This window comes from Heterodontus francisci, chromosome 37, assembly GCF_036365525.1.
Source record: "Heterodontus francisci isolate sHetFra1 chromosome 37, sHetFra1.hap1, whole genome shotgun sequence".
NCBI classification, from domain to species: Eukaryota; Metazoa; Chordata; class Chondrichthyes; order Heterodontiformes; family Heterodontidae; genus Heterodontus; species Heterodontus francisci.
In genome coordinates, this window is record NC_090407.1 from 19,276,407 (window position 1) to 19,300,745 (window position 24,339).

General features: G+C 44.0%; 1 protein-coding gene across 5 annotated transcripts in view; it reads right to left on the minus strand.

The window, feature by feature from the left end:
• The window catches only part of kcnab2a (potassium voltage-gated channel subfamily A regulatory beta subunit 2a), a 319,177-nt gene that overhangs the window by 178,154 nt on the left and 116,684 nt on the right, over positions 1-24,339 (minus strand). For 3 of the 5 annotated variants that reach the window (XM_068017207.1, XM_068017208.1, XM_068017209.1), the window contains exon 2: positions 22,953-23,082. In XM_068017207.1, the coding sequence (XP_067873308.1) occupies positions 22,953-23,029 (77 nt within the window). In that variant the 5' untranslated portion in view covers positions 23,030-23,082. Of the gene's footprint in view, positions 1-16,925; positions 16,968-22,952; positions 23,083-24,339 lie in introns of those variants that run through there. The other 2 variants (XM_068017211.1, XM_068017210.1) reach the window with 2 other exon arrangements.

The following is a 24,339-nucleotide window of genomic DNA, read 5'->3' on the forward strand; positions in this document are numbered from 1 at the left end:
GAGATGTGTGAAGTGATACATTTTAATAGAAGAACAAGGAAAGGCAATATAAAATAAAGGGTACAATTCTAAAAGAGGTGCAGAAGCAGAAGGACCTGGGGGTATAAGTGCACAAATCACTGAAGGTGGCAGGACAGGTTGAGAAAGCGATTAAAGCATATGGGATCCTGGGTTTTATAAATAGGGACAGAGTACAAAAAGCAAGGAAATTATGATAAACCTGCATAAAACACTGGTTTGGCCTCAACTGGAGTATTGTGTCCAGTTCTGGGCACTACACTGTAGGAAGGATGTGAAGGCATTAGAGGTGCAGAAAAGATTCACGAGAATGGTTCCAGGGATGAGGAACTTCAGTTGCGTGGATAGATTGGAGAAGCTGGGGCTCTTCTCCTTGAAGTGAAGAGGAGATTAAGAAATTTGATAGAGGTTTTCAAAATCATGAGGGCTCTGCTCAAAGTAGATAGGGAACAACCGTTCCCGCTTGCAGAAGGATCGAGAACCAGAGGACACCAATTGAAGGTGATTAGCAAAAGAAGCAATGGTGACATGAGGAAACTCTTTTTTACGCAGTGTAGTTAGGATTTGGAATGCATTGCCTGACAGTGTGGTGGCAGCAGATTTAATTGAGGCCTTCAAAAGAGAATTAAATACTTATCTGAAAAGAAAAAGATTGCAGGCCAAGAGGAAAAGCCGTAGAAGTGGGACTAGGTGAGCTGCTCTTGCAGAGAGCTGGCACTGATAGAATGGGCCAAATTGCCTCCTTCTGTGCTATAACCATTCTATGATTCTATGTTCAGTCAAGAATATGGACTCTAATCCTACGATTGCCAGGTCTATCCAGTGCACTACCCAAAAAGCGGCCTCCTTCCTGCAGCACCCGCTGATTCAGTGAAGAGATTTTCCAGTAAAAAATAGGAAAGTCGTTAACAACAGTGGCTAGCTTGCCCAACTTTTACATAGAATGCAAGGTTTTTAGCAACAGGAAATGGCATTAGGCCTAATAAATCCATCTCTTTTTTGATAGATGTCAACCCATTCATCTCTCATAATATCCCTGAATCATTTATTTCTCTATCAGCATCACATGCTTGCCTCTTGACTCTATTTACAGTGCCCATTTCCACAATCATCCCTAGTAACTTATTCTACAAATCCACTTCCTTAATTTTTATCTGGTGCACAAACCAATATTTTAGCGTGCAGGATATGTTACAGGAAACTTCAGAAATGTTTCAATTGTCAACAAACAATGAATCACAGCGAATGAAAGAACATTCCCCTTACCTATACTTCATGCCTGTCTGATAGGCTGTACAATTCTCCAGTGACAGACAGTGCATTATGAGAAACTCCTCCATCTTCTTTGTCTGGACCAAGGCTCTGACTTCTCGGAGCTTCTGCATCTCGATCGTATCAGTGTGCCGCACCTGATTCAGACCCTGATCTGAATGGTATCTAGTTATTCGCTCCTTCAAGTTCTCAGTGTATGACATGGACAACATTTTCTCAACTATCTTGGGAATCTGCAGATTTTCAGGTTGCACATGTTTGCATGAGAAGATCCGATTTACACTTGCTGGGGCCCTACTCTCACTAATGTTAGATCCAGGAGTGGTGAACATGTTATAAGGTGGTAAAGGGCATTAACTAACTGGACAAAATACTTTAGGCGTTACTGTCTAAAAATAGAACCACTTGCATGTTTACGAGCTACACTATCCTGGATACCAACAAACAAGCAATCTAGCATGCTGTAATTGGATCTCATATTGTCACCAAAGCTTCTCAAAGTAGCAGAAAAAAAACAAGTTAATTTCATAAGTTACACAACATAACTTTCATGCATTTTAAGAAGCACATTTATATTTTTCTCATGTTATCAAATTGAGGTATCTTATCTTTAAAATTAAATAAAAGCAGCTACTGGGAAAAGCATCACTGCTTACATTCCTCTCTGCAGAATCTAGCTGAATCACTGCATATAGCTATTATGACATCACATGTGATAATTCACAGTTGCACAGCTGGAATAACAGCAGCATTTGGTGTTTCCTGGGACCAAAATAGGATTGACAGTATGTTAGCAAACAAGTTAATAGCGAAACTTGTAGCTCCTGTAGAGAATCTGGTAGCAAGCTGGAATTTCCACGGCAGAAGGCGAGGCACTGAAGTAAAATATAACTGGTAATCAACTGAAAAAATTACAATAATTGTAGAGATTCTCATGCAATTTCCCTAATTTTTCCACCTCGAGTCATGTATATTTCCCAGCAAAAAAGCAGACAGATCATCAATCTATATTGTTCGAACTGGACACAGGGACATGCATAAAAGCAATATTGGATAGTTTATCTTCCAGCCAGTTTCCACTAGGAAATTCATTCTGACAACATGGCTGAGAGTGGGGAATATCAATACAGGGAATCTTGTGTAAGAATCCAATTTTGATTGCTCCAATAGGATCATAATTGTAAAGCTTGTCAATTGCATTCTTTTCAAGACCAAAGTACAAAACTTTTCTTCAAAAAAAAATGGCATTTCATTAACTGTTTGAAGTTCAGGCACATTTTTCTCTTTAGTTGAAAAAATCATACTTGTGACCACTGCCTACAATTTAGAATATTGCACAATTTTTTTCATATATAGACTTTTCACCCCACCTCCCCAGAAGGCTCTGGTTCATGTTTGGGTACTATTCCATAGGCACCAGTTCTCTGATAATTCACCCACGTTATGACCTGAATAATAAACATCAGCAGAGTATTTGTTTGGAAAGGTGGGATCTGAATTTCAAACTGTCCTCAACTAAATACAAGCATTTTCTAGCAGGGATTATTAGCAATCAGGAGCAAGAACTGTGACTAGCTTTCCCACTCCCTAACTCAGTGAGCTCAGTGAGGCAAATTAATGTTGCCCCCATCTGCACGCTGTCTGATATCCGCTAATAGCATTTCCAGAGACTGAATTGGAGACCTGCCTGTTCTGTTTAGTTCAGTGTCACTACAAATGATGCCTTCTGATTGGCATTCATAACCAAAAAAGATGTCAGTCCCTGCTGACTATGGACTAGCTTGTTCACAGGCCAGGAGGACGCTGGAACAAGATGTTTTTGGAGGCTATCAAGTTAAATTTCCCATTTAATTATCCAGAAAAGAAACTGGATTTTAAAATAAAATTTTCCTGCTACTATAGCTAATTTAAATCAATTAAACACAGATAACAGCAGCTGTAGAGTTTCTGAGACACTCATTTCTCTAAAGTCGCTTTAAATTCAATTTAGTGGCGTGCTAGTGCTGCTGGCTCCGAACACAAAACTCTTGTAACCAATGCAGGCCTCAAAGTAAATTTGCTGGATTTGCTACAGATGTGACTCCTGTCTTTGGTGAAACCAGTTGGCACACATACCACTGAATCCAATGTAAATGAAGCTTATGATCGTAAAGCATAAAGGAGGAAGACTTTACTTAGTTGTGCATTGCTGTTAACAAAATATGGCCTCTGTCAATGAATTAAAACTTTTTGGCATTTATGGTGAAATTTTTTTTAAAATCATAAGCCATAAATAATATCCTTGGATTTAAAGAAAAATCACCTACTTCTCTAAGATACCAACTCTTATAATGATTTAAACATTTAGAATTTTGGCTTTGGTCATTCCATCTGAAAAAAATGTTTAACAAATCTCCTTTCCAGCCGCTCTGAGGCAGTTTCTTTGTTTTCTGCCACTTCTCTTTCCCCACCTCTTGCTGGGTTCTGGTTTCATGGTGTCTTTCAGTATTTTGCTCAAGCAGCCATTCATCATATATGAGCTTAAACAGTTTGTTTAGGCAACCTATTTTAACTTGGGAGGCATCATAGCCAAGCCCAATCCTGTTCTCAACAAAAGTGGGAATCATTAGATAGTAAACGGAAGCAGTAACTGTAGTTAATTTTCTCTTGAGGTCAATTACAGTGTTCCCAACATCACTCAGTCTGAAAGAAATTACATCAGCACAGAACAGGGATCAAACTGGGAATTTTCTTGATTAGTGTGACTCAGCTACCCATTGCCCTGCCCAGTTGAGCTTTACAATGTTTTTTAATCCTAATATGTATTGTTTATGGCTCCCTAATCAACAAAAAAAATCCTCAGTAAAAAACCTCACTTCTGTACCACTAAATTCCAAAGAAAATGCTATAAAAAGGATACTTTAACAATTTGCAATCTAGGTAATAAATTATTTTCTTCCATTTTACATTTATGTTAAGGTAGCAGGTTTTCCATTTTATTTTAAAAGTAACTCCAAAATCATTAACTAAAATAACTAGCCTGTTAGGTAATTCCCACATTCAGTGTTTTGCACAGCGGCGAACAATGTATTTGTGAAGAATATTTGAATAGAGCTGCTGTAATCTCTAGCGCTGACCTTTGAAGTTGGCAATTTGGAGTGAACCTGAGCATGGCCTTAGAGAAGTATTTTTTTCACAAATTTTAAAAGCATAGGCCTTATTTACTACAAAATGTCTGTACATTCAGATTTGTTCCAGTTTACAGCTAACAGGAATTTAAATCTATTTTAAAATCCAATGCATTTCAAACTGGACCACATTTCAGAACCACGGTGCCCATAGAATAAGGCCAAATTAATTCTGAATCTGATTCAAGTGACCCAAAGTAATGCAGCAGTATCTGCACTCCCACAAGAACTGTAGAAAAACAAGGGACAGTCACCAGTAATGGCAGGTCACACAAAGTGACCATTCGGCACATGTGAGCCATGCCACCGTATTCAACACCAGCTCCTGATCACAAAACTGGATCTGTTCAACCATTTTACAGCTATAAATAATTTTATTCTAAGCAGAAGATTCCGACTAAATCCCCAAAGCCCAGCCCACCAGAAACTATTTCAGTAATTCTTTTCTCCTCCAATTTTCTTTCCACTTTTTCTAAAGTTACTGATTCATACTAAAGTTCCACAAGAGTTGGCAGCCCTCCAATAAGTTACCCAAAGGTAAGCCTCGACAGCAAGAGTCAGCAGGCTTTTCAACTGTGAACGGCTTGATGGCCAAGCTCAATTCTGTTCATGCCCTGTGCCCAAACATGTGTACTTTATTGTGGGTATTGCCAGATTGTGATCAGGAGCTGGTGTAGAATAGGGTAGCATGGCTCACATGTGCCGAATGGTCACTTTGGTGGCACACTGGAGTGTATCCCAAGGAAGCAAACAATCAGGAAAGCAGGGGAAAGAACTGAAAATAACAATTACAAATAAACTCAAGTACAGGAAAGTGGTATGTAATTATTTTAATATGAAGTACATACCGCATTAAAACAAGGGCATGATTAATATACCAGCATAATTTTTAAATCAAATTTGAGACTCTAATAATGGGTTAGATTTCCCCTCCCTCTCAGGCAAGATGGAGGGAGGAAAGATGACCTTTCCTACATAAGAAGCTGGCAAAGTTCCTGGATTCATGGAATCTTAGAAAGTTTACAGCACAGAAAGAGGCCACAGCCTATTGTGCCTGCGCTGGCCGAGAAAAAGAGCCACCCAGCCTAATCCCACTTTCCAGCATTTGGTCAGTAGCCCTGTAGGTTACGGCACTTCAGGTGAACATCCAGGCACCTTTATGTGAGATGAGGTTTTCTGCCTCTACTACCCTTTCAGGCAGCGAGTTCCAGGCCCCCACCACCATCTGGGGGAAAAAAATATCTCATCTCCCCTCTAATCCTTTTACCAATCACTTTTACACCCCCTAGTCACTGACCCCTCTGCTAAGGTAAATAAGCCCTTCCCATCCACTCTATCCAGGCCCCTCACAATTTTGTACACCTCAATCAAATATCCCCTAGCCCCCTCTGTTTCAAGGAGAACAATCCCAGCCCATCCAATCTTTCCTCATAGCTGCAATTTTCCAGTCCTGGCAACATCCTCGTAAATCTCCTCTGTACCCCCTCTAGTGCAATTACATCCTTTCTGGAATGAGGTGACCAGAATTGCACACGGTACTCAAGTTGCGGCCTAACTAATGTTTTATATAGTTCCAGCATAACCTTATAAGAATACTCTTATATTCTATGCCTCGGCTAATAAAGGAAAGGATCCCATATGCCTTCTTAACCACCTTATCGACCTGCCCCTGCTACCTTCAGGGATCTGTGGACATACACTCCAAGGTCATTTCCTCTACACCTCTCAGTATCCTCCCATTTATTGTGTATTCGTTTGCCTTGTTTGACCTCCCCAAATGCATTACCTCACATTTCTTAGCCATTTGCCACTTTTCTGCCCAGTTCATCGATATGTTCCTGCAGTCTACAGCTATCCTCCCCGCTAACAACCAAGCGGCCAATTTTTGTGTCGTCTGCAAACTTCTTGATCATTCCCCCTGCATTTACATCCAAATCGTTAATATATACCACAAAAAGCAGGGGACCTAGTACTTAGCCCTGCGGAACCCTACTGGAAACAGCCTTCCAGTTGCAAAAACACCCGTCAACAATCACCCTTTGTTTCCTGCCACTGAGACAATTTTGTATCCAGCTTGCTACATTCCCCCCTGGATCCCTTAGGCTTTTATTTTTATTTTCATGCATTAGAAGAACTGGCTAAATCAGGTCCAAGTGAGTAAGAACACCACAGGATAAAAGGAGCAATACCAGAGCCCAGAGAAGTGAGAATGGGTACTATGTGGACTAGGGGGAAAAAACTGGTATGAAAGCATTGTATTCAAACTTTTTGTATGAAAAACATACAGAACAATCACAGTTTCAAATTTCCAGAACTCTTATTTTTAATGCACAAATAACATTTAATCTATGTTAAAGTACTATTGATGGTTTCACCTACTGAGAACTGGAACGAATATGAATGTGATCTGTAAAAGTCCTTTGATGAACTTTATTTGTGATGGTGCCTCAACTCCCTTGTATGCTTTTCACAAAATCTATTTCTAAGTTAATAATTATACACTGGTGGGCATCCAAATCTCTGTGGGGCATAATTAACAGAGGTAAGCCCCTACCTCTTCCCACATTAAAAAAAGCACTTGTGGTTGGATTCAAAACAGCAGTCAGCTATTTAAAATTGGAAGATCCCATCAAATCAACAGGAGATAAAGTAGCATAACAATAATAACAATCAGCATCCCAGTCCCATAAGTAGACATTATATAGCTGTTGCACGAAGAATACTGACAATGACCACTCAATTCAATAATTTAACTCTCTACAATTTATTTCATTTATATCTTCTTTTTAGGGATTACAGACATCAGGATACCTGAACCACAAACAGTCTGAAGCTTCATACTTGGCTCAATTTGGATTGAAAATAACTGGTCACTTTTTATAGCCAAGTTGGGTGGGGCAGGGGAGAATCTCACACAAACCTAAATTACCTAATCTTGCCTGCACGTTATTGCTTTCCATCCAAAAACACCTCTGGTACGTAACTCTTTGCTGCTGTGAGCTAAGAAATAAGCAGTAAAGCATGACATTATATATATATATAAATAAATAAACAGCAAAACAATTTTTACCAAGTCTATTGAGAACAGTTCTTCACACTGGTTAAATTGAACTCTTCTTGCTGCTTTTTACAATGCTTCTTCTTGAAGAGGCACAAGTCAGAAGACCAGACCCAATTGTCAACGTTGTGCCAAAGAGGAAACAGGTTTTATATTGCAGCTTCAATTCGAGTTTCTATCATCCAGTTTGCCTTATGACACTACTAGATAGAATTTTAAAGGGTATTAAAATTAAACTGTTAAAATAAAAATATATTTAATTAAAATATAAGTACTAAATCATACCCATCAAAAAAGCAATGTTTTCCAGATGCTGCTTTTATTTTAAATAATTCAAACTTTTACAGCAAATCTCAGTCTAAATTTACATTTTGTTTTTACCATAAATACTATATAAACCCTTCTCCCTTCATGTCTGGTGCTTCTAATTACAAAATCAACATTCTTCATAAATGCTTTAAGGCATCAAATAACAGCCAACATTAAAAAGTAATAATTTTTTTTTAAACTTTATCTGTATACGCCCCATTCAGGAAGATAAATTCACTGCATCACTACTGTGTATATTCACTATTCTCCGAAAGTAAAAGAAGAAAAACTCACCCAATTGCTAGGGTAGCTGCTTGGTTAAAAACCAGGAGTGAGCATTTACAAGGTCAGCAAGACACTACTATGGTACTTTGATAGTTGGGGGGTGTTTTAGTCTGTCAAAAGCAATTAGTAAGTACCAAATCCATCCCCCCCTCCTCTGGACTAAGTGGTTTCCTGATGCAGTCCATTTGCTCTTATCAGTGTACTTGCATCTTGGCAAATAGTGGTTAAATTATTTAGGGCATTCTCTTCCACTAAAAGCCTACTGTAGCAGATGAAGTATTGCTTACTGCTTAAAAGGATGAAGCCACCGCTACCTTTACAGAAGTATGAGCTTAGAAACTTGTGCAGGTTTTCCATCAATTATTGCAGAGCGCATATATTTGAAACTGGACAATAATGATTGGCTAAAAACTGTATTAAACCCCAAGATAAATGTACCATTTGGTTCAATCTTCTAGAAACGTGATTTCAGCAGAGGTTATTTTAGATTATTCTGCTGATGTAAAGAACCCTTACTGCTTCTTCACTAACTAGAGAGCTATTATATTCTTGAATACAATTCTGCAGTACAAGATTGCTGCTTGAACACATATAAAAAGATTCTGTGCTTTAAATTCAGTTCTGCAACTGTTTACACTGCACCCTGGATTGCGATATCTGCATTACAGGGGCATTGCTGACACCTTAGTGTCTAAAAATTCCCTAAATAATTCATGGAATAAAAAAAAATCAAGCTTTGAAAAGTAAAGTTCACAATAATTCGATTTTTAAAACTAAGCTTCAAAAGTGAACTTTGCAATAATTCTAGTTGTATTGCAACAAATATGAAATGAAATCCCCTATTAGAGACAAGGTCTTACTTGCACCAATATCCATCCAAATTGGTGATTGTCTACAACGCTTCCGGCATCAGCACTACCAAAAATGTGGGCACGACACTGTTGGCAAACATACACTGTAAATGCAGCACAAGCACAAAACTCAGCTATTACAGTGCCTAGCTGTAATTTTCTGATCAGGTCTGCCAGATTAACAGGTGTAATCAGGCTGATCAGATTGGAAGATTGCTGGGGTTTCAGTCCCTTTGCTTCCAGTCCCTTTGCTTCATTCACAATTTTCTGTGGTTGGGGAACCCTAGCAGTGGAACTGACCTCCACAAACGAGTGGAAGCTGAGTTTTTGATGCAAGGACTTCTACATGTGATTTGGGGACATTCTCATGTGCAGGACCTCTGCTTCAAATAATAGCAATGTCAATGGCCATCCTGAGTTTTTTTTTTGTTTCAAGGGATGTGGGTGTCACTGACAAGGCCAGCATTTGTTGCCCATTCCTAATTGCCCTTGAGAAGGTGGTGGTGAGCTGCCTTCTTGAACCGCTGCAGTCCATCTGCTGCAGGTACACCCTCTGCTGTTGGAAGAGAAGTTCCAGGATTTTGAACCAGCGACAGTAAAGGAACAGCGATATATTTCCAAGTCAGGATGGATTTTGGCTTGTTGCTAGAGCATCAGCTGTTAATGGTAGTTAATTTAAAGGGCATGATTAATCAGGCTACAGTCTTGATCATTTTTTTTTTGCTTGCACTCTCTCAAGCTTTTGAGCCACATGTTCTATTCATTGCCCCTCCTTTCATCATTACTGGCACCAGTGGGTTTCCAAGTGGGAATCTCCCCTATTTGAGGTGCTTAGAAGAGAAGGACCATAGAGTATCGGGCAGGCCGGATTGCACAAGAGATGCTCTGTATCCACATATGCAGAAAGAAATAAACATTCCATTCACTGGCAGACAATTTAGCATACAAAGAGGCTCCTAATCCTAAAGGTAGCTAGTCCAGCAGAACACATATATCAATATTTGACTACCTACAATTTTGGATGCTTTCTTAGTACCAAACTTTCAGCAACATTACATGAAAAATCTTATACCACAGCAATCAGCATACCAATGACCACATCTTTCAAGATACTACCATCCATACCTGGAAGCCCTGGAATTTCTACCTCATGACAACTGTGTAGAATTACCTCCACAGTTTCTAGGTCATCAGAAAGTCAGATACAGAGCTGTGCCATCTGCGTTAGGGACAATTGCAGTTACGATGCAGAACAGCTGACACATCCAGTGACAGCAGCAACATTCAACTGCGGTCTGAACCTTGACATCACCTCCCTATAGGTATGTTGCAATGCTGAGCTATGTGTAAGGTGTTGTGGAATAGCAGAGTGTAACCCTCCTTGCAGTTTCATAAACCACCACCTTTACTTCAGCAACGAAACAGGCGGTCAAGTACTGAACTGTGCACCTTGCACTTCCTTTCCCTTCATTTTTGTCCATTTCTTCACCCTTTTCGCCCTTCAGTTTTATAAAAAGGCTGCGAATTGCTAGAAATGCCTTCATTCTTTCTTAAATCTCAGGATTTTTGTTCCCCTATTCTGATAAATAATTTTAATTTTCCACTCCTACCACTGGTTTGTACCTGACACTATGCATGATTACAATAATAAGCTAGCCTCTGAATATTGGGTACAAACAACCTGAGACTCATTTCAAACTAACAGATTATGAACTGAAATAAAAGCAAAATACAGCAGATGCTGGAAATCTGAAATAAAAACGAGAAATGCTGGAAATACGCAGCAGGTCTAGCAGCATCTATGGAGAGAGAAGCTGATGTTCTGAAGAAGGGTCACTGACCTGAAACGTTAACTCTGCTTCTCTCTCCACAGATTATGAACTGCACCCAAACCAGAAAATTTAGTTCTAGCAGACATTTCCATTTTAAAAAAGTGTTCACCTCACTGGAGATATTCTTTGCACTGAAAGAAAATATCAATTCTCCCTGCTGTTTCACTCCCCTAAAAAAACTATCGTCACTGAATATTGGGTCATTTGGCCAGATGCTGCCAAAAAAAGGCAGAAATGAGTCCAAGAAAAAAAAACTTTTCAACAATATAATCCAAAGTAAACAATTAAGAATAGAAATGGAACACTGCTTGTGCATGGTAAATGCAATTTTTTCCATAAATGGCTTTAGTGCACTAAGTGAAACTGAAAAATGAGAGACAACATTTTGTTGCTTGAGACCTCCTTCAGGCAAGACCCACACAGAGTCCAGCTGATGACAGCCCAAGGGGCAGTAAGATTGTGACCAATGTTATTTTAGGCTTCTACATTAGAACCATTTGTACCACCTTTCAATAATGATTGCTATTTATTGATTACATATGTCCTCTTAGTATAAATAAAGGCTCATCTTTTCCTTTGCACTCCCAACCACTACCTCAACAAACAGTGGTATTGAATACAAATACTGTATCTAAACCATCTCAAATACATCACTCACCATTAGTTTTATCCCATAAATTAATTGCACCATTAGATTTTTGCATAATGCAATAAATGTAATTGAATAAAATAGAAAAAATGACAATGTAATTTTTCAACAGCATCACCTAGAATAAACTAATAAATAGTGGATTACTTTTGAAGTGTAGACAGTGTTGTAATGTAAAATGCAACAGCGAATCTGCACGTAGTAGGTCCCACAAGCAGCTATGAAATAATCTGTTTTTGGTTCTGTTGGCTCAAGGATAAATGTTGGCAAAGGCACTGGGAGAATTCACCTGCTCTTCTTCGAAAAGTGTAATTGGATCTTTTACAACCAGTTGAACAGGCAGACGGAACCTCAGTGTAATATCTCATTCGAAAGGTAGGGGGGGGGGGGGCTGGGAAGACAAGGGACGGGGGGCGGGGAGGGGGACGAGGGGGATGGGGACGGGGGAGGGGGACGAGTGGGGAGGGGGACGAGGGGGGAGGGGGACGAGGGGAGGGGGGAAGGGGACGAGAGGGGAGGGGAACGAGAGGGGAGGGGGGAAGGGGACGAGAGGGGAGGGGGGAAGGGGAGGGGGGAAGGGGACGAGAGGGGAGGGGGGAAGGGGAGGGGGGAAGGGGACGAGAGGGGAGGGGGGAAGGGGACGAGAGGGGAGGGGGATGGGGACGAGGGGAGGGGGGCGAGAGGGGAGGGGGCGAGAGAGGACGGGGGGGGAAAAGAGAGGACGGGGGGGGAAAAGAGAGGACGGGGGGGGGGGGGAAAAGAGAGGACCGGGGGGGGGGGGAAAAGAGAGGACGGGGGGGGGAAAAAGAGAGGACGGGGGGGGGGGAAAGAGAGGACGGGGGGGGGGGAAAAGAGAGGACGGGGGGGGGGGGAAAGAGAGGACGGGGGGGGGGGGAAAGAGAGGACGGGGGGGGGGGAAAAGAGAGGACGGGGGGGGGGAAAAGAGAGGACGGGGGGGGGGAAAAGAGAGGACGGGGGGGGAAAAGAGAGGACGGGGGGGGGGGGAAAGAGAGGACGGGGGGGGGGGAAAAGAGAGGACGGGGGGGGGGGGAAAGAGAGGACGGGGGGGGGGGGGGAAAGAGAGGACGGGGGGGGGAAAGAGAGGACGGGGGGGGAAAGAGAGGACGGGGGGGGAAAGAGAGGACGGGGGGGGAAAAGAGAGGACGGGGGGAGAAAAGAGAGGACGGGGGGGGGGGGGGGAAAGAGAGGACGGGGGGGGGGAAAAGAGAGGACGGGGGGGGAAAAGAGAGGACGGGGGGGGGGGGGAAAGAGAGGACGGGGGGGGAAAGAGAGGACGGGGGGGGGGGGAAAGAGAGGACGGGGGGGGGGGGGAAAGAGAGGACGGGGGGGGAAAGAGAGGACGGGGGGGGGGAAAGAGAGGACGGGGGGGGAAAGAGAGGACGGGGGGGGGGAAGAGAGGACGGGGGGGGGAAGAGAGGACGGGGGGGGAAAGAGAGGACGGGGGGGGAAAGAGAGGACGGGGGGGGAAAGAGAGGACGGGGGGGGAAAGAGAGGACGGGGGGGGAAAGAGAGGACGGGGGGGGAAAGAGAGGACGGGGGGGGAAAGAGAGGACGGGGGGGGAAAGAGAGGACGGGGGGGGGAAAGAGAGGACGGGGGGGGGAAAGAGAGGACGGGGGGGGGAAAGAGAGGACGGGGGGGGAAAGAGAGGACGGGGGGGGAAAGAGAGGACGGGGGGGGAAAGAGAGGACGGGGGGGGAAAGAGAGGACGGGGGGGGGAAAGAGAGGACGGGGGGGGGGGAAAGAGAGGACGGGGGGGGGGAAAGAGAGGACGGGGGGGGGGGAAAGAGAGGACGGGGGGGGGGAAAGAGAGGACGGGGGGGGGGAAAGAGAGGACGGGGGGGGGGAAAGAGAGGACGGGGGGGGGGAAAGAGAGGACGGGGGGGGTGAAAGAGAGGACGGGGGGGTGAAAGAGAGGACGGGGGGGGGGGGAAAGAGAGGACGGGGGGGGGGAAAGAGAGGACGGGGGGGGTGAAAGAGAGGACGGGGGGGTGAAAGAGAGGACGGGGGGGGGGGAAAGAGAGGACGGGGGGGGGAAAGAGAGGACGGGGGGGGGAAAGAGAGGACGGGGGGGGGGGAAAGAGAGGACGGGGGGGGGAAAGAGAGGACGGGGGGGGTGAAAGAGAGGACGGGGGGGGGGGGAAAGAGAGGACGGGGGGGGGGGAAAGAGAGGACGGGGGGGGGGAAAGAGAGGACGGGGGGGGGGAAAGAGAGGACGGGGGGGGAAAGAGAGGACGGGGGGGGGAAAGAGAGGACGGGGGGGGGGGAAAGAGAGGACGGGGGGGGGGGAAAGAGAGGACGGGGGGGGGGAAAGAGAGGACGGGGGGGGGGGGAAAGAGAGGACGGGGGGGGGAAAGAGAGGACGGGGGGGGGAAAGAGAGGACGGGGGGGGGGAAAGAGAGGACGGGGGGGGGGAAAGAGAGGACGGGGGGGGGGGAAAGAGAGGACGGGGGGGGGGAAAGAGAGGACGGGGGGGGGGAAAGAGAGGACGGGGGGGGGGGGAAAGAGAGGACGGGGGGGGGGGAAAGAGAGGACGGGGGGGGGGAAAGAGAGGACGGGGGGGGGGGGAAAGAGAGGACGGGGGGGGGGAGAGAGGACGGGGGGGGGGGGAGAGAGGACGGGGGAAGAGGGGGGGATAGAGAGGGGGGGAGGGGCAGAGGCGGGGGGAGAGGCGGGGGGGGGAAGAGGCGGGGGGGGGAAGAGGCGGGGGGGGGAAGAGGCGGGGGGGGGAAGAGGCGGGGGGGGGAAGAGGCGGGGGGGGGGAAGAGGCGGGGGGGGGAAGAGGCGGGGGGGGAAGAGGCGGGGGGGGAAGAGGCGGGGGGGGGGAAGAGGCGGGGGGGGGAAGAGGCGGGGGGGGGAAGAGGCGGGGGGGGGAAGAGGCGGGGGGGGGAAGAGGCGGGGGGAAGAGAGGCGGGGGGGGAAGAGGCGGGGGGGGAAGAGGCGGGGGGAAGAGAGGCGGGGGGGAAGAGAGGCGGGGGGGAAGAGAGGCGGGGGGGGAAGAGAGGCGCGGGGGGAAGAGAGGCGGGGGGGAAGAGAGGCGGGGGGGAAGAGAGGCGGGGGGGAAGAGGCGGGGGGAAGAGAGGCGGGGGGGAAGAGAGGCGGGGGGGAGACAGGCGGGGGGGAGAGAGGCGGGGGGGAGAGAGGCGGGTGGGGGAGAGAGTCAGAGGGGGGGGAGAGTCAGAGGGGGGGGGAGAGGCGGGGGGGGAGACAGTCAGAGGGGGGAGACAGTCAGAGGGGGGGGAGACAGTCAGAGGGGGGGGAGACAGTCAGAGGGGGGGGAGAGGCGGGGGGGGGAGAGAGTCAGAGGGGGGGAGAAAGGCAGTGGGGGGGGAGAGAGGCAGAGGGGGGGGGAGAGAGGCAGAGGGGGGGGGAGAGAGGCAGAGGGGGGGGAGAGGCAGGGGTGGGGGGGGAGGCAGGGGTGGGGGGGGGGGAGAGGCAGGGTTGCGGGGGGAGGCAGGGTTGGGGGGGAGGCCGGGGTGGGGGGGGAGGCAGGGGTGGGGGGGGAGGCAGGGGTGGGGGGAGAGGCAGAGGGGGGGGAGAGGCAGAGGGGGGGAGGGAGAGGCAGGGGGGGGAGGGAGAGGCAGGGGGGGGAGAGGCGGGGGGGGGGGGGAGGAGAGGCAGAGGGGGGGGGAGAGGCAGAGGGGGGAAGAGGGTAGGGGGGGATGAGGCCGAGGGGGGAGGAGGATAGGGGGGGAGAGGGTAGGGGGGAGAGGGAGGGGGAAGAGAGTGAGGGAGAAATAAAAACTTAATGCACTTTTGTTTCAAAAAAACTAATTATGGATATTTTTTCTATTTGGTGTCTCAGTGCTGCCCCCTATGACCACACTTCCTCCATTACTTTGAGAAGATAATTTTTCAGACCCAGAATAGACTCTGCAAATCAACAAACAAAATGCTGTTGAAAGTCCTGACTGATCTCAGCATATTTTTCATTTTTATTTGAGACTGGATGCCCATCCAAAATATCGAGATCATGAAGTGAATATCTATTACAATAAAATAGGGTTTCAAACTCAGTTCAGCATTTAGTTGTCCATTGCCCAGCGACCAAATCATTTACAATTGGACCTACTAGCAGTAAATTCAATTGTGAAAATTTATTGAAGGAAAAAAATTACTAACTCCCAAAATCATTTATTACATAATTACATAAACAAGATTCCAGTTATAGCAAAGTTATACCACACCTATAGTGAAAATCTTGCACAGCTACTGAAAATGGCAGTGACTTCTAATAACCATTGTCCTCACAGAATATGGATTCTGTACTGTAAGTTTGGACCCTTAAATTATGACAATCAATCCAAAGTGAAATGATGCATCAGAATTATGTTTCAAGCAGTCTCATAAATATCATCCCTATGATTTCAAACTTCAGTAATAGTAATTGTGTCAGCAACTTCTAGCAAACTATTACAGGGAGCCTGGGATGGACCAGCTGTTTGCAGAAACATCATTTACAAACTCTTTTGGGGGAGAAAAAAAGTGTTTGACTCCATGAAAGTACAGTAATCTTCAACAACTAATATGAAAGTGTTAACAGTCTTGCAAACTAAAGAAAATCTTTCCAAATTATATAAAATATCACCCAAAACTAAAACACTGCTAATTATAGCACACATGAAAATCAGGCTACAGGCATGTACCTTGTGTAATTGTGCAAAAATATCTCCATCCCAAAAACTCAGTTCTACAGTATTACCTTCAAGTTCTGAACTTTTAGCCCTTTCTCTTTTGTTTCATTGCCATTGGCTAGCAAAACATACTTTTCTTCCGGTCTTTTTCCAGCAGTTTTCTCCTGATTTCTTTTGCCTCTGATATCTCACCCGAGTCCACTATTCACATACAAGTCTGGACTTTTGCAATATTGGCAACCTCTTCAACTGCACAGGTGTCAAAACCTGAGGCGGATGTGACACTGAAATGAGAGCTTCCAGCAGGGCTACTGGATAGCTACTAGGACTGTAATTCCTTGTTGATTTTCCCCTCCTTAATTGTTGCATCGTAAATGCTGCCCCAGCCAAGATCAGCTAACTCAATATTGATCAGGGATCGAATTTGAGGCCTTTCTGGTCTGTAGAACTCAACTATTCACTTTTTTAATTAGCTAAGCTATTGCAGGAGTCACAAATAACATTCCTTAATCCTCAGAGCAGTGAGAGTTTTCTTGTACCACTTATACATTAAGTACATCAATTAGTAACACACAGTTTGCTCTCATTTGACATAATATTTACAACGTTACAATGATGTACACTGTGTTACAATGTAAAGGCAACAAAATACTACCAGGTGCAAAGAAAATTCAGTTCCAAAACATCTCCACAGTGAGAAATGTCACAATGGCACAAGTACAAACTAAACATAGTACAGATGAATATGGCAAAATGGCACATGCAGACTACAGCAAAGCACAAATGGAAGCAAGCTGTATGATTAAGAAACATGCTGTCTGCAAGAGGTACCTGTAAAACTGCAACTGCCGTTTCGGACTCCCATATCGGGCACTTCAGGCAGCGTAACAAGAGAAAGAAAGTCTATATGATAAATCAAAGAATAAAGACATTTGCAGAGCACCAAAAAAAATTTCTGGTTGTATTTGAAAACAGGAAATAAGACTACAATTTTATTTTATTAATTGAATGTACATTTTTGGTAATTTTTTGCAACTTTTTTAAAATATAAATCAACTGAACTATTGTATTCCTTTTATGTCATCAGAGGCTTCCAACAAGGGAGAGAAGAGTCACATGTAGCTACAATGAAATGTTCAGACTGCACAAGGAAAAAGAGAACATTTCTTAATAAATTCAAAAGACCAAATACTCAAATTAATGCAAAATAAAATGGCTTTATAGGCTACACTAACAAAACTTTGGGAGGGTGGGGGGGGGGGGGGGGAGTGAAGACACACATTAATTAAACTCTAATTAATTAAATTCTAATCCCAATTTAAAATGGGATTCCAACTGATGAATTCAAGAAAAAACAAGACTTGCATTTATACTGTGTCTTTCACAATCTCAGGGCATCCAAAAGTACTCTATACCGAATGAAGTATTTTTGAAACATAGTCAGTGTTGCAATATAGGAAATATAGCAAGCTCCCACAAACAGCAATGACCAAATAATCTGTTATATGTTTTACAATACAAGGAACAGAAAATAGGTCCTCTATTAATCTTAGCACATACTTTACACAAGGGTCTAAGAAATGGTTACTTTGTACTCATGGATGGGATAACACTAATGTAGGCCCCAGAGCTATGTATACAAAATAGAGGATATGTAACGAGAACAGTATGAAATATCTTATTGTACTACACTACTGTAACAAATATGTAACTCTCAATGCCTGTAAATTATCAGTTTATATCATGTGCATACTGCAATTTGGTACACATTTTCACTTAACTGATGCACCAATGCCATCCACATTATAAACAGAATACTTTAAGATAAATGCAATAATCTGTCAAGAAGCTGACTAACTCACAGGCACATGAGTTTTGCAGGCGCTTGTGGTAATAAAGCATATCACATCATTAATGCTAACCCAGAACAACCCAAACCCAGTGGGGGAAAAAACACAAAATTAACCCAATCAAATTTTTACTAGTGCATAGTTTTGTTGAAAAAAAGAATTTAGTGACACGGAGAAACAATTACAATGTAGCTCACTGAACCACCTGTAAATTTGGAGAGAAATCTCCCACATTTCAAGTCTTGTAATGCACAGCAAAAAGCAGAGATAAGGGAAAATAAAGTATAAAGTTACTCAAAAACAAATTATGTTTACTTTATAAACAATATTGGAAGGATACTATTATAAATAAAAATGAGAAGCAAAATGAAAACAAATATCCTAGATGCTAGCAATGATGAGTTGTCAATCTTTCATTTACTTTTTAAATTGCTAGAAACTAGTCTTGCAATGCCACAAAAAATGTTTTTTTTTAATGTTCAAGGAAAAATGATTTAGTTAAAAGAAGCATATTCTATTTTGTTGGCTGTTTCACACTAACAGTTAAACTACCAGGAAGATTTGAACTATTGTCATAATGGAAAATAGCATTGGTCAGCAACCTTAAAATAGAAACTGGCCATTAAACAACACTGCAGCTGACCAGTTAGATCTGACCCACTTGAAAGTATTTTGCGGATATAACTGTCACCATGACAGTCTTTAGCCACTAGATACAAGTAGCTGTGAATTTAAGAAGTCATTGCTCCTAGAAACAAACATTGGAAAGTGGAGGGGAAACCAAAGACATTAAAGATATTTCTATATAAGGTTTTCTATGAAGTTTGCATAGTTGGCAACTATTGCAAAATGGTGTTAAACCACTAGAACAAATTCACCTATCTGCTGCATTTCTAATCCCCATACATTGACCATTGTTTGTGAAATATTTGACAGCTACATTTATACCCTTTAAGAGGATTTCAATTTATTTCATAAATGTTACCCAAGAATGAGGAAGAATAGTTTTCTCTGAAGAGGTAACCTTAAACCATGCAGCTGTTCATTCATGCTCAGAAACTACACAACCTCAAGATGTCAGGACAGAAGACAGTTGCCAAAATCAAGGCCCGAATCAAGTCCCTAAAAGGGGTTGTTGCTGGAGACAAGATGCTGGTCCTGAGAGAAGCGCTGTTAGGCAATGAAGTATTTATCAGTGTCTTTGGCATCTGTGATCTGACCACCAAGGACCTGACTGCTCATATACTGGGTGGCAAGACCACAAGTCTCGGGCTCATGTTGCGAGGGGAAAGACTGGCATGCCAAGAAGTGGATGTCTTACAGCCATGGATTTGTCAATGCGGTATCCTCCTTTATTTAGGAAGATGAGGAGACCAAATGCATAAATTTCTGATATATTGGGCTGGATTATATGCTCTCCACCATAATAGGTTTGAAGGTGGGGAGATCATTTAATTGCTCGAGATGGTGGAGGTTGGGGACCCCGCCACCTTCCCGCCTCCACCCCAATTAAGTCTGTGGTGGGACAGCCTTTCCGCCCCGTCACCAATTAAGGTCCTTAAGTGGCTATTAATGCCCAATTAAGGGCTTTATCCCACCGCCACCATTATTAGCCCAGCGGCAGACGGGCCCGTCACCAAACAGAGAGCATGACAAGCAAACCCATGCAGGTTGCTTGCTGGCTCCTGGGGGGGGGGGGGCGGGGGACCCTTGTTCAAAGGATTAAGGACCCGGCATTGGGGGGGGGGGGGCACTGAGAGCCACCCCTCTACCCTGCTGTCAACCCCTTACACACATCTGTGGCGAGAGAAGCAGAGTTAACGTTTCAGGTTAGTGACCCTTCATCAGAACTGGCAGAGCAAAAAATGTAATTGGTTTTAAGCAAGCAAAGCTCCCCGACCCCCACCCAACAAAACCCCTCCCGCCATCACTCACCTGTGGCCTGGGTCCATCAACGATCCTGGGCCCCAGGTGGTGCATTACCAGCAGCAGCCACCACCTCCACAGTGGTGCTGCTCAGTAAAAGAGCGGATGGCTTTTTCAGCCAGTGGCTGAGACCCCATTAAATACCGATCAATGTGTAACATAAATAAAACCTATAAATAATAAAACTTAATTTTTATCACTACGATGGCATTTAATTTTTCTGGTACAACTACCTTTAAGTTTAAATCCTTTAATTATTTCCAACAAGACTTGGATATCTATATGCATTATTTTTAGCTAAGTGATTCCTTTAAAACTACAAGTGTTAAAAGGAACATTTCTACAGCAAAATATTTTTTGAAGTTTTAAATTTTATGGAGTTGAGAGAATTTAGAATTAGGAGGGGATGCTGAAATACGCTACAATAGAACCTTGAGTAATGAAAACTCAAAAAACCCAAAAGAAATGTTGGTAGGACCATGCCAAGTGAAGGGTGCCAACCTCCAGTTGATCTTGAACCATCTGGCTCCTCGCAGCTAAATGCTAATGCGCAAGATTATGGAAGTTTATCAGCACAAAATTATTTCTGAATGGCAGCTTATGAACATTGCTCCTGTTTGGTCAATTATTCTCTGTGACCTTGTCCGATCAACACCTTCTCTTTTGTTATCTCTTGCCCCACCCCTGCTTTGCTTGCTTAAAACCAATTACATTTCTGGCTCTGCCAGTTCTGATGAACGGTCACTGACCTGAAACGTTACCTCTGCTTCTCTCGCCACAGATGCTGCCAGACCTGCTGAGTATTTCCAGCATTTCTTGTTTTTATTTTACTCTTGTTTGGACCTTCCTTCCTGTCCCACCTACCACAAGAGCACTAGAAGCATTTGACTTCTGATTTTTCTTTCATTGAGCACTTCACATCCTGAAAGCCCAGAGATTAGAAACTTGACACAGATGGAGTCACAGGCACAAAAACATGCCTACCACTCATTGGAGCACCACAATAGTACAGTTATGCATTATTAAATAGCTTCTAATAAAACTAAATAATTTTTCTATACTCTGATGGAGTTGATTTTCAAATTTCCATTAAACATTGCATTCTATTTTACAAGTACTGTCAGAATTCTTAAAGAAGACCGGCAGTGGGTCACAAGAAGTAAAGTGAAATTATATAGATATAAATAGATAAACTTTCAAAAAGTATACTGTGCATACATACATATTACACAAATGATGTGTCATATTGCAGAATGCTAAGCATATTAAAAAATTAAAGAATATGACTTAGCTAAAACACTACCAGTAACATTCAATCAAAAACAAGATATTCCCGCCTGCATCATCTTATGTTTCTAAAGGTGAGGTAAAAACTTGCAGTACACATTGACCTCTTGTGGGCTGCAGGAGAAAGTACACCAGAAAAAAAGTCATAGCAATGAAATCTTTATTCTGAATCAACTGCACCATCTACTGGCCCAATAATTATTAACTTAGTGTGGGCACAGAACAGCTTGACAGCATTGTTCAGATCAAGCCAGCTACAGAAACATTCTCAGGCCAGCTGGAACTTTAACAGCAATTCAATTGAAAAAAATCTAAATCATCCAGCTTTGCACTCCTGTACTATGAAATTAAACAGCTCTAGCTCCCTGCATCATTTGTTGAAAGCAAATTGGACTGCAGAGTCTCACTTTAATTCCTCCTTTCCCAGGACTATAAACTCTTCTCCTTTAGTCTTCAGGTTTTTAAAACCCAAGCTTGTTATTCCCAATTTGCATAGCTTCTCTTACTTCCTTCAGCCTTGTTGTCATCCTGTATACTTTGTATACTGTGGGCCTTGGCTCTTCATGCAAGTTTCTCAATTTAACAATACCTCACAATTTACATCCACAAAATGATCTGAAGTCAGCTGGAGCACCTAGTCTGATCCCATACATTTAGCAGTGTTCCGCTCAAATAAAGAGCTTCAGAAAAGATCAACGCAATTATAAGATGCAATGCGTGAGAACGGCAAATCGGCACCAATTGAGTGATACCCGCTGAAAACAAATCCAAATTTATATGAATAATAGAATAATAACAGTAAGGCAAACCCAATTTATAACTACATCCATCCAGGATTGACTTGTCTCAATGGTCTTCTTGCCAATCTCAATTTTCATGGTAAATAAACTCCAACTCATCCAAAACATTTACACTAGGATTGTATCCCACCCTTAGTCCCATTCCCCTATCTCACCTTTCCTTGCCGACCTCCAATTCTTCCTCATTGCCAAAGTATTTAATTCAAAATCCTCATTCTCACTTACCAATTCCTTCACAAGCTTGCCCTTCCCTGCTTTTGTGACCGCATACAGCCTTTTGCATTCGCTGTTAGCCTCGGCTGTGGTAGCATTCTTGTTCAAGTCAAAAGGACTACAGGAACAGCAGTAGGCCATTCAGTGCCTTGAGCTTGTTTTGCCATGGTTGATCTGCACCTTAACTCCATCCACCTCCCTTGGTAGGTCATGTGCACAAGCCCCACACCATAGTCCTGATCATATAATCTAGGCTGATACCCCATTGTATAACTGGTGGAGTGTTGTACCATTAGAGGTGGTATCTTTCAGTACAGCACCGTAGCGTCAGACTAGATTTCCGTTCTCAAGTGCATAAAGAATAGCTTCAACCTATGATCTTCTGACAAAAACGAGAGGGCTATAGCTGAGCCACACTTTGTGCCCTATCATTGGGAACTGAACCTTCAGCTACCAAGTCTCCATGCCCTGGAACTCTTTGCCTAAACCCTTCTGCCTTTCTCCATCCTTATTTTAAGATCATCAACCTAGCTTTTGTTCACCCGCTTCTAAAATCACCTCCTTTTGTACAGTGCCTTTTTTCTTTACACCTTTGAAAAGTGTCTTGGGATGTTTCTCTACATTAAAAGGCACTATATATCAGCAAATGCCTCACCTGCTACTCAAACCCAGAGAACATGTGCCTCACTAAGTTATGCCCAAAGAGTCTGTGCCTTACCTGAAAATCATGCCGAGAGAACTTATACCTCTCCTACAACTCACCTACAGAGTATAGGCCTCACCTGTAAATCATGCCCGGAGAGCCTGTCGGTCTTAGGGAAAGTCGAGCTGGAGAGTCTGTGGTTGATTCCGGATACATCAGGTCAGCAGCTTCAAAGACCTGCTATTTTCTCACACTGTCACTTGCAACGCCTGCAGCAACACAAAACCAGAGACAGAGGCATCAGAAACCACCTTTTCATGTAATAGTTCATTTAAAAATCTGGTGTAGATGTACGTTATTAATGCAGCTACTAGAAAATGCATTTGTCCACCACACAGTCCTTGTGGAGATATTCCCGTCTTCACACAGGGAACACCCGCCACCAATTTGTATGGTACTGCCACCGTGGTAAATGGAATAGATTCAGAATGGATCTCGCAGCTCAAAACTGGATATTCATGATGCACTGTAGGCCATCAGCTGCATCAGAATTATATACCACCACAATTTCTAATCTCATAAGCCAGCATATCCCTCACTTGAACATCATCATCAAAGCATGGAACCAACCCTGGTTCAATGAGAAGTGTATGAGAGCATGCCAAAAGTAGCAACAGACATACCTAAAAAATGAGGTGTCAACCTGGTGAACCTACAACACAGGACTACATTCATGCTAAACAGCAGAAGCAGCATGCTATAAACAAAGTTAAGTGATCCCACAACCAACTGATCAGATCAAAGCTCTGCAGTTCTGCCATATCCAGTCGTGAATGGTGGTGGGCAACTGAACAACTAACAGGAGGAGGAAGCTCCATGCACATTCCCATTAACAATGATGGTGGAACCCAGCAGATGAGTGTAAAAGACAAGGCTGAAGCATTTCAATTATCTTCAGTCAGAAGTGCCAAGTGGATGATCCATATCAGCCCTTTCCTGAGGTCCCCACCATCACAAATGCCAGTCTTCAGCCAATTCAGTTCACTCCACGCAATATTAAGAAACAGCTGAGTACACTGGATACAGCAAATGCTATGGTGCACAACATCTCGGCTGTAGTGCTGAAGACTTGTGCTCCAGAATTAGCCATGGCTCTAGCCAAGCTGATCCAGTGCAGCTATAACACTGGCATCTACCTGACAAAGTGGAGTATTGTCCAGGTATTTCCTGCCCACAAAATCAAGACAAATCCAATCTGACCAATTATCGCCCCATCTCTCAACCAAGCAGCATCTACTCAACAATAGCCTGCTCACCCCTGCAAAGTTTGGGTTCCGCCAGGAACACTCGGCTCCAGATCTCATTACAGCTTTGACCCAAACATGGACAAAGGAGCTAATTTCAGTTGACCTAAGAGTGACTGCCCTTGACATCAAGGCAGCATTGGACCAAGTATAGTATCAAGCAGCCCTAGTAAAATTGAAGTCAATGGGGATGTCATGCAGAACCCACCACCACCCGCCCCC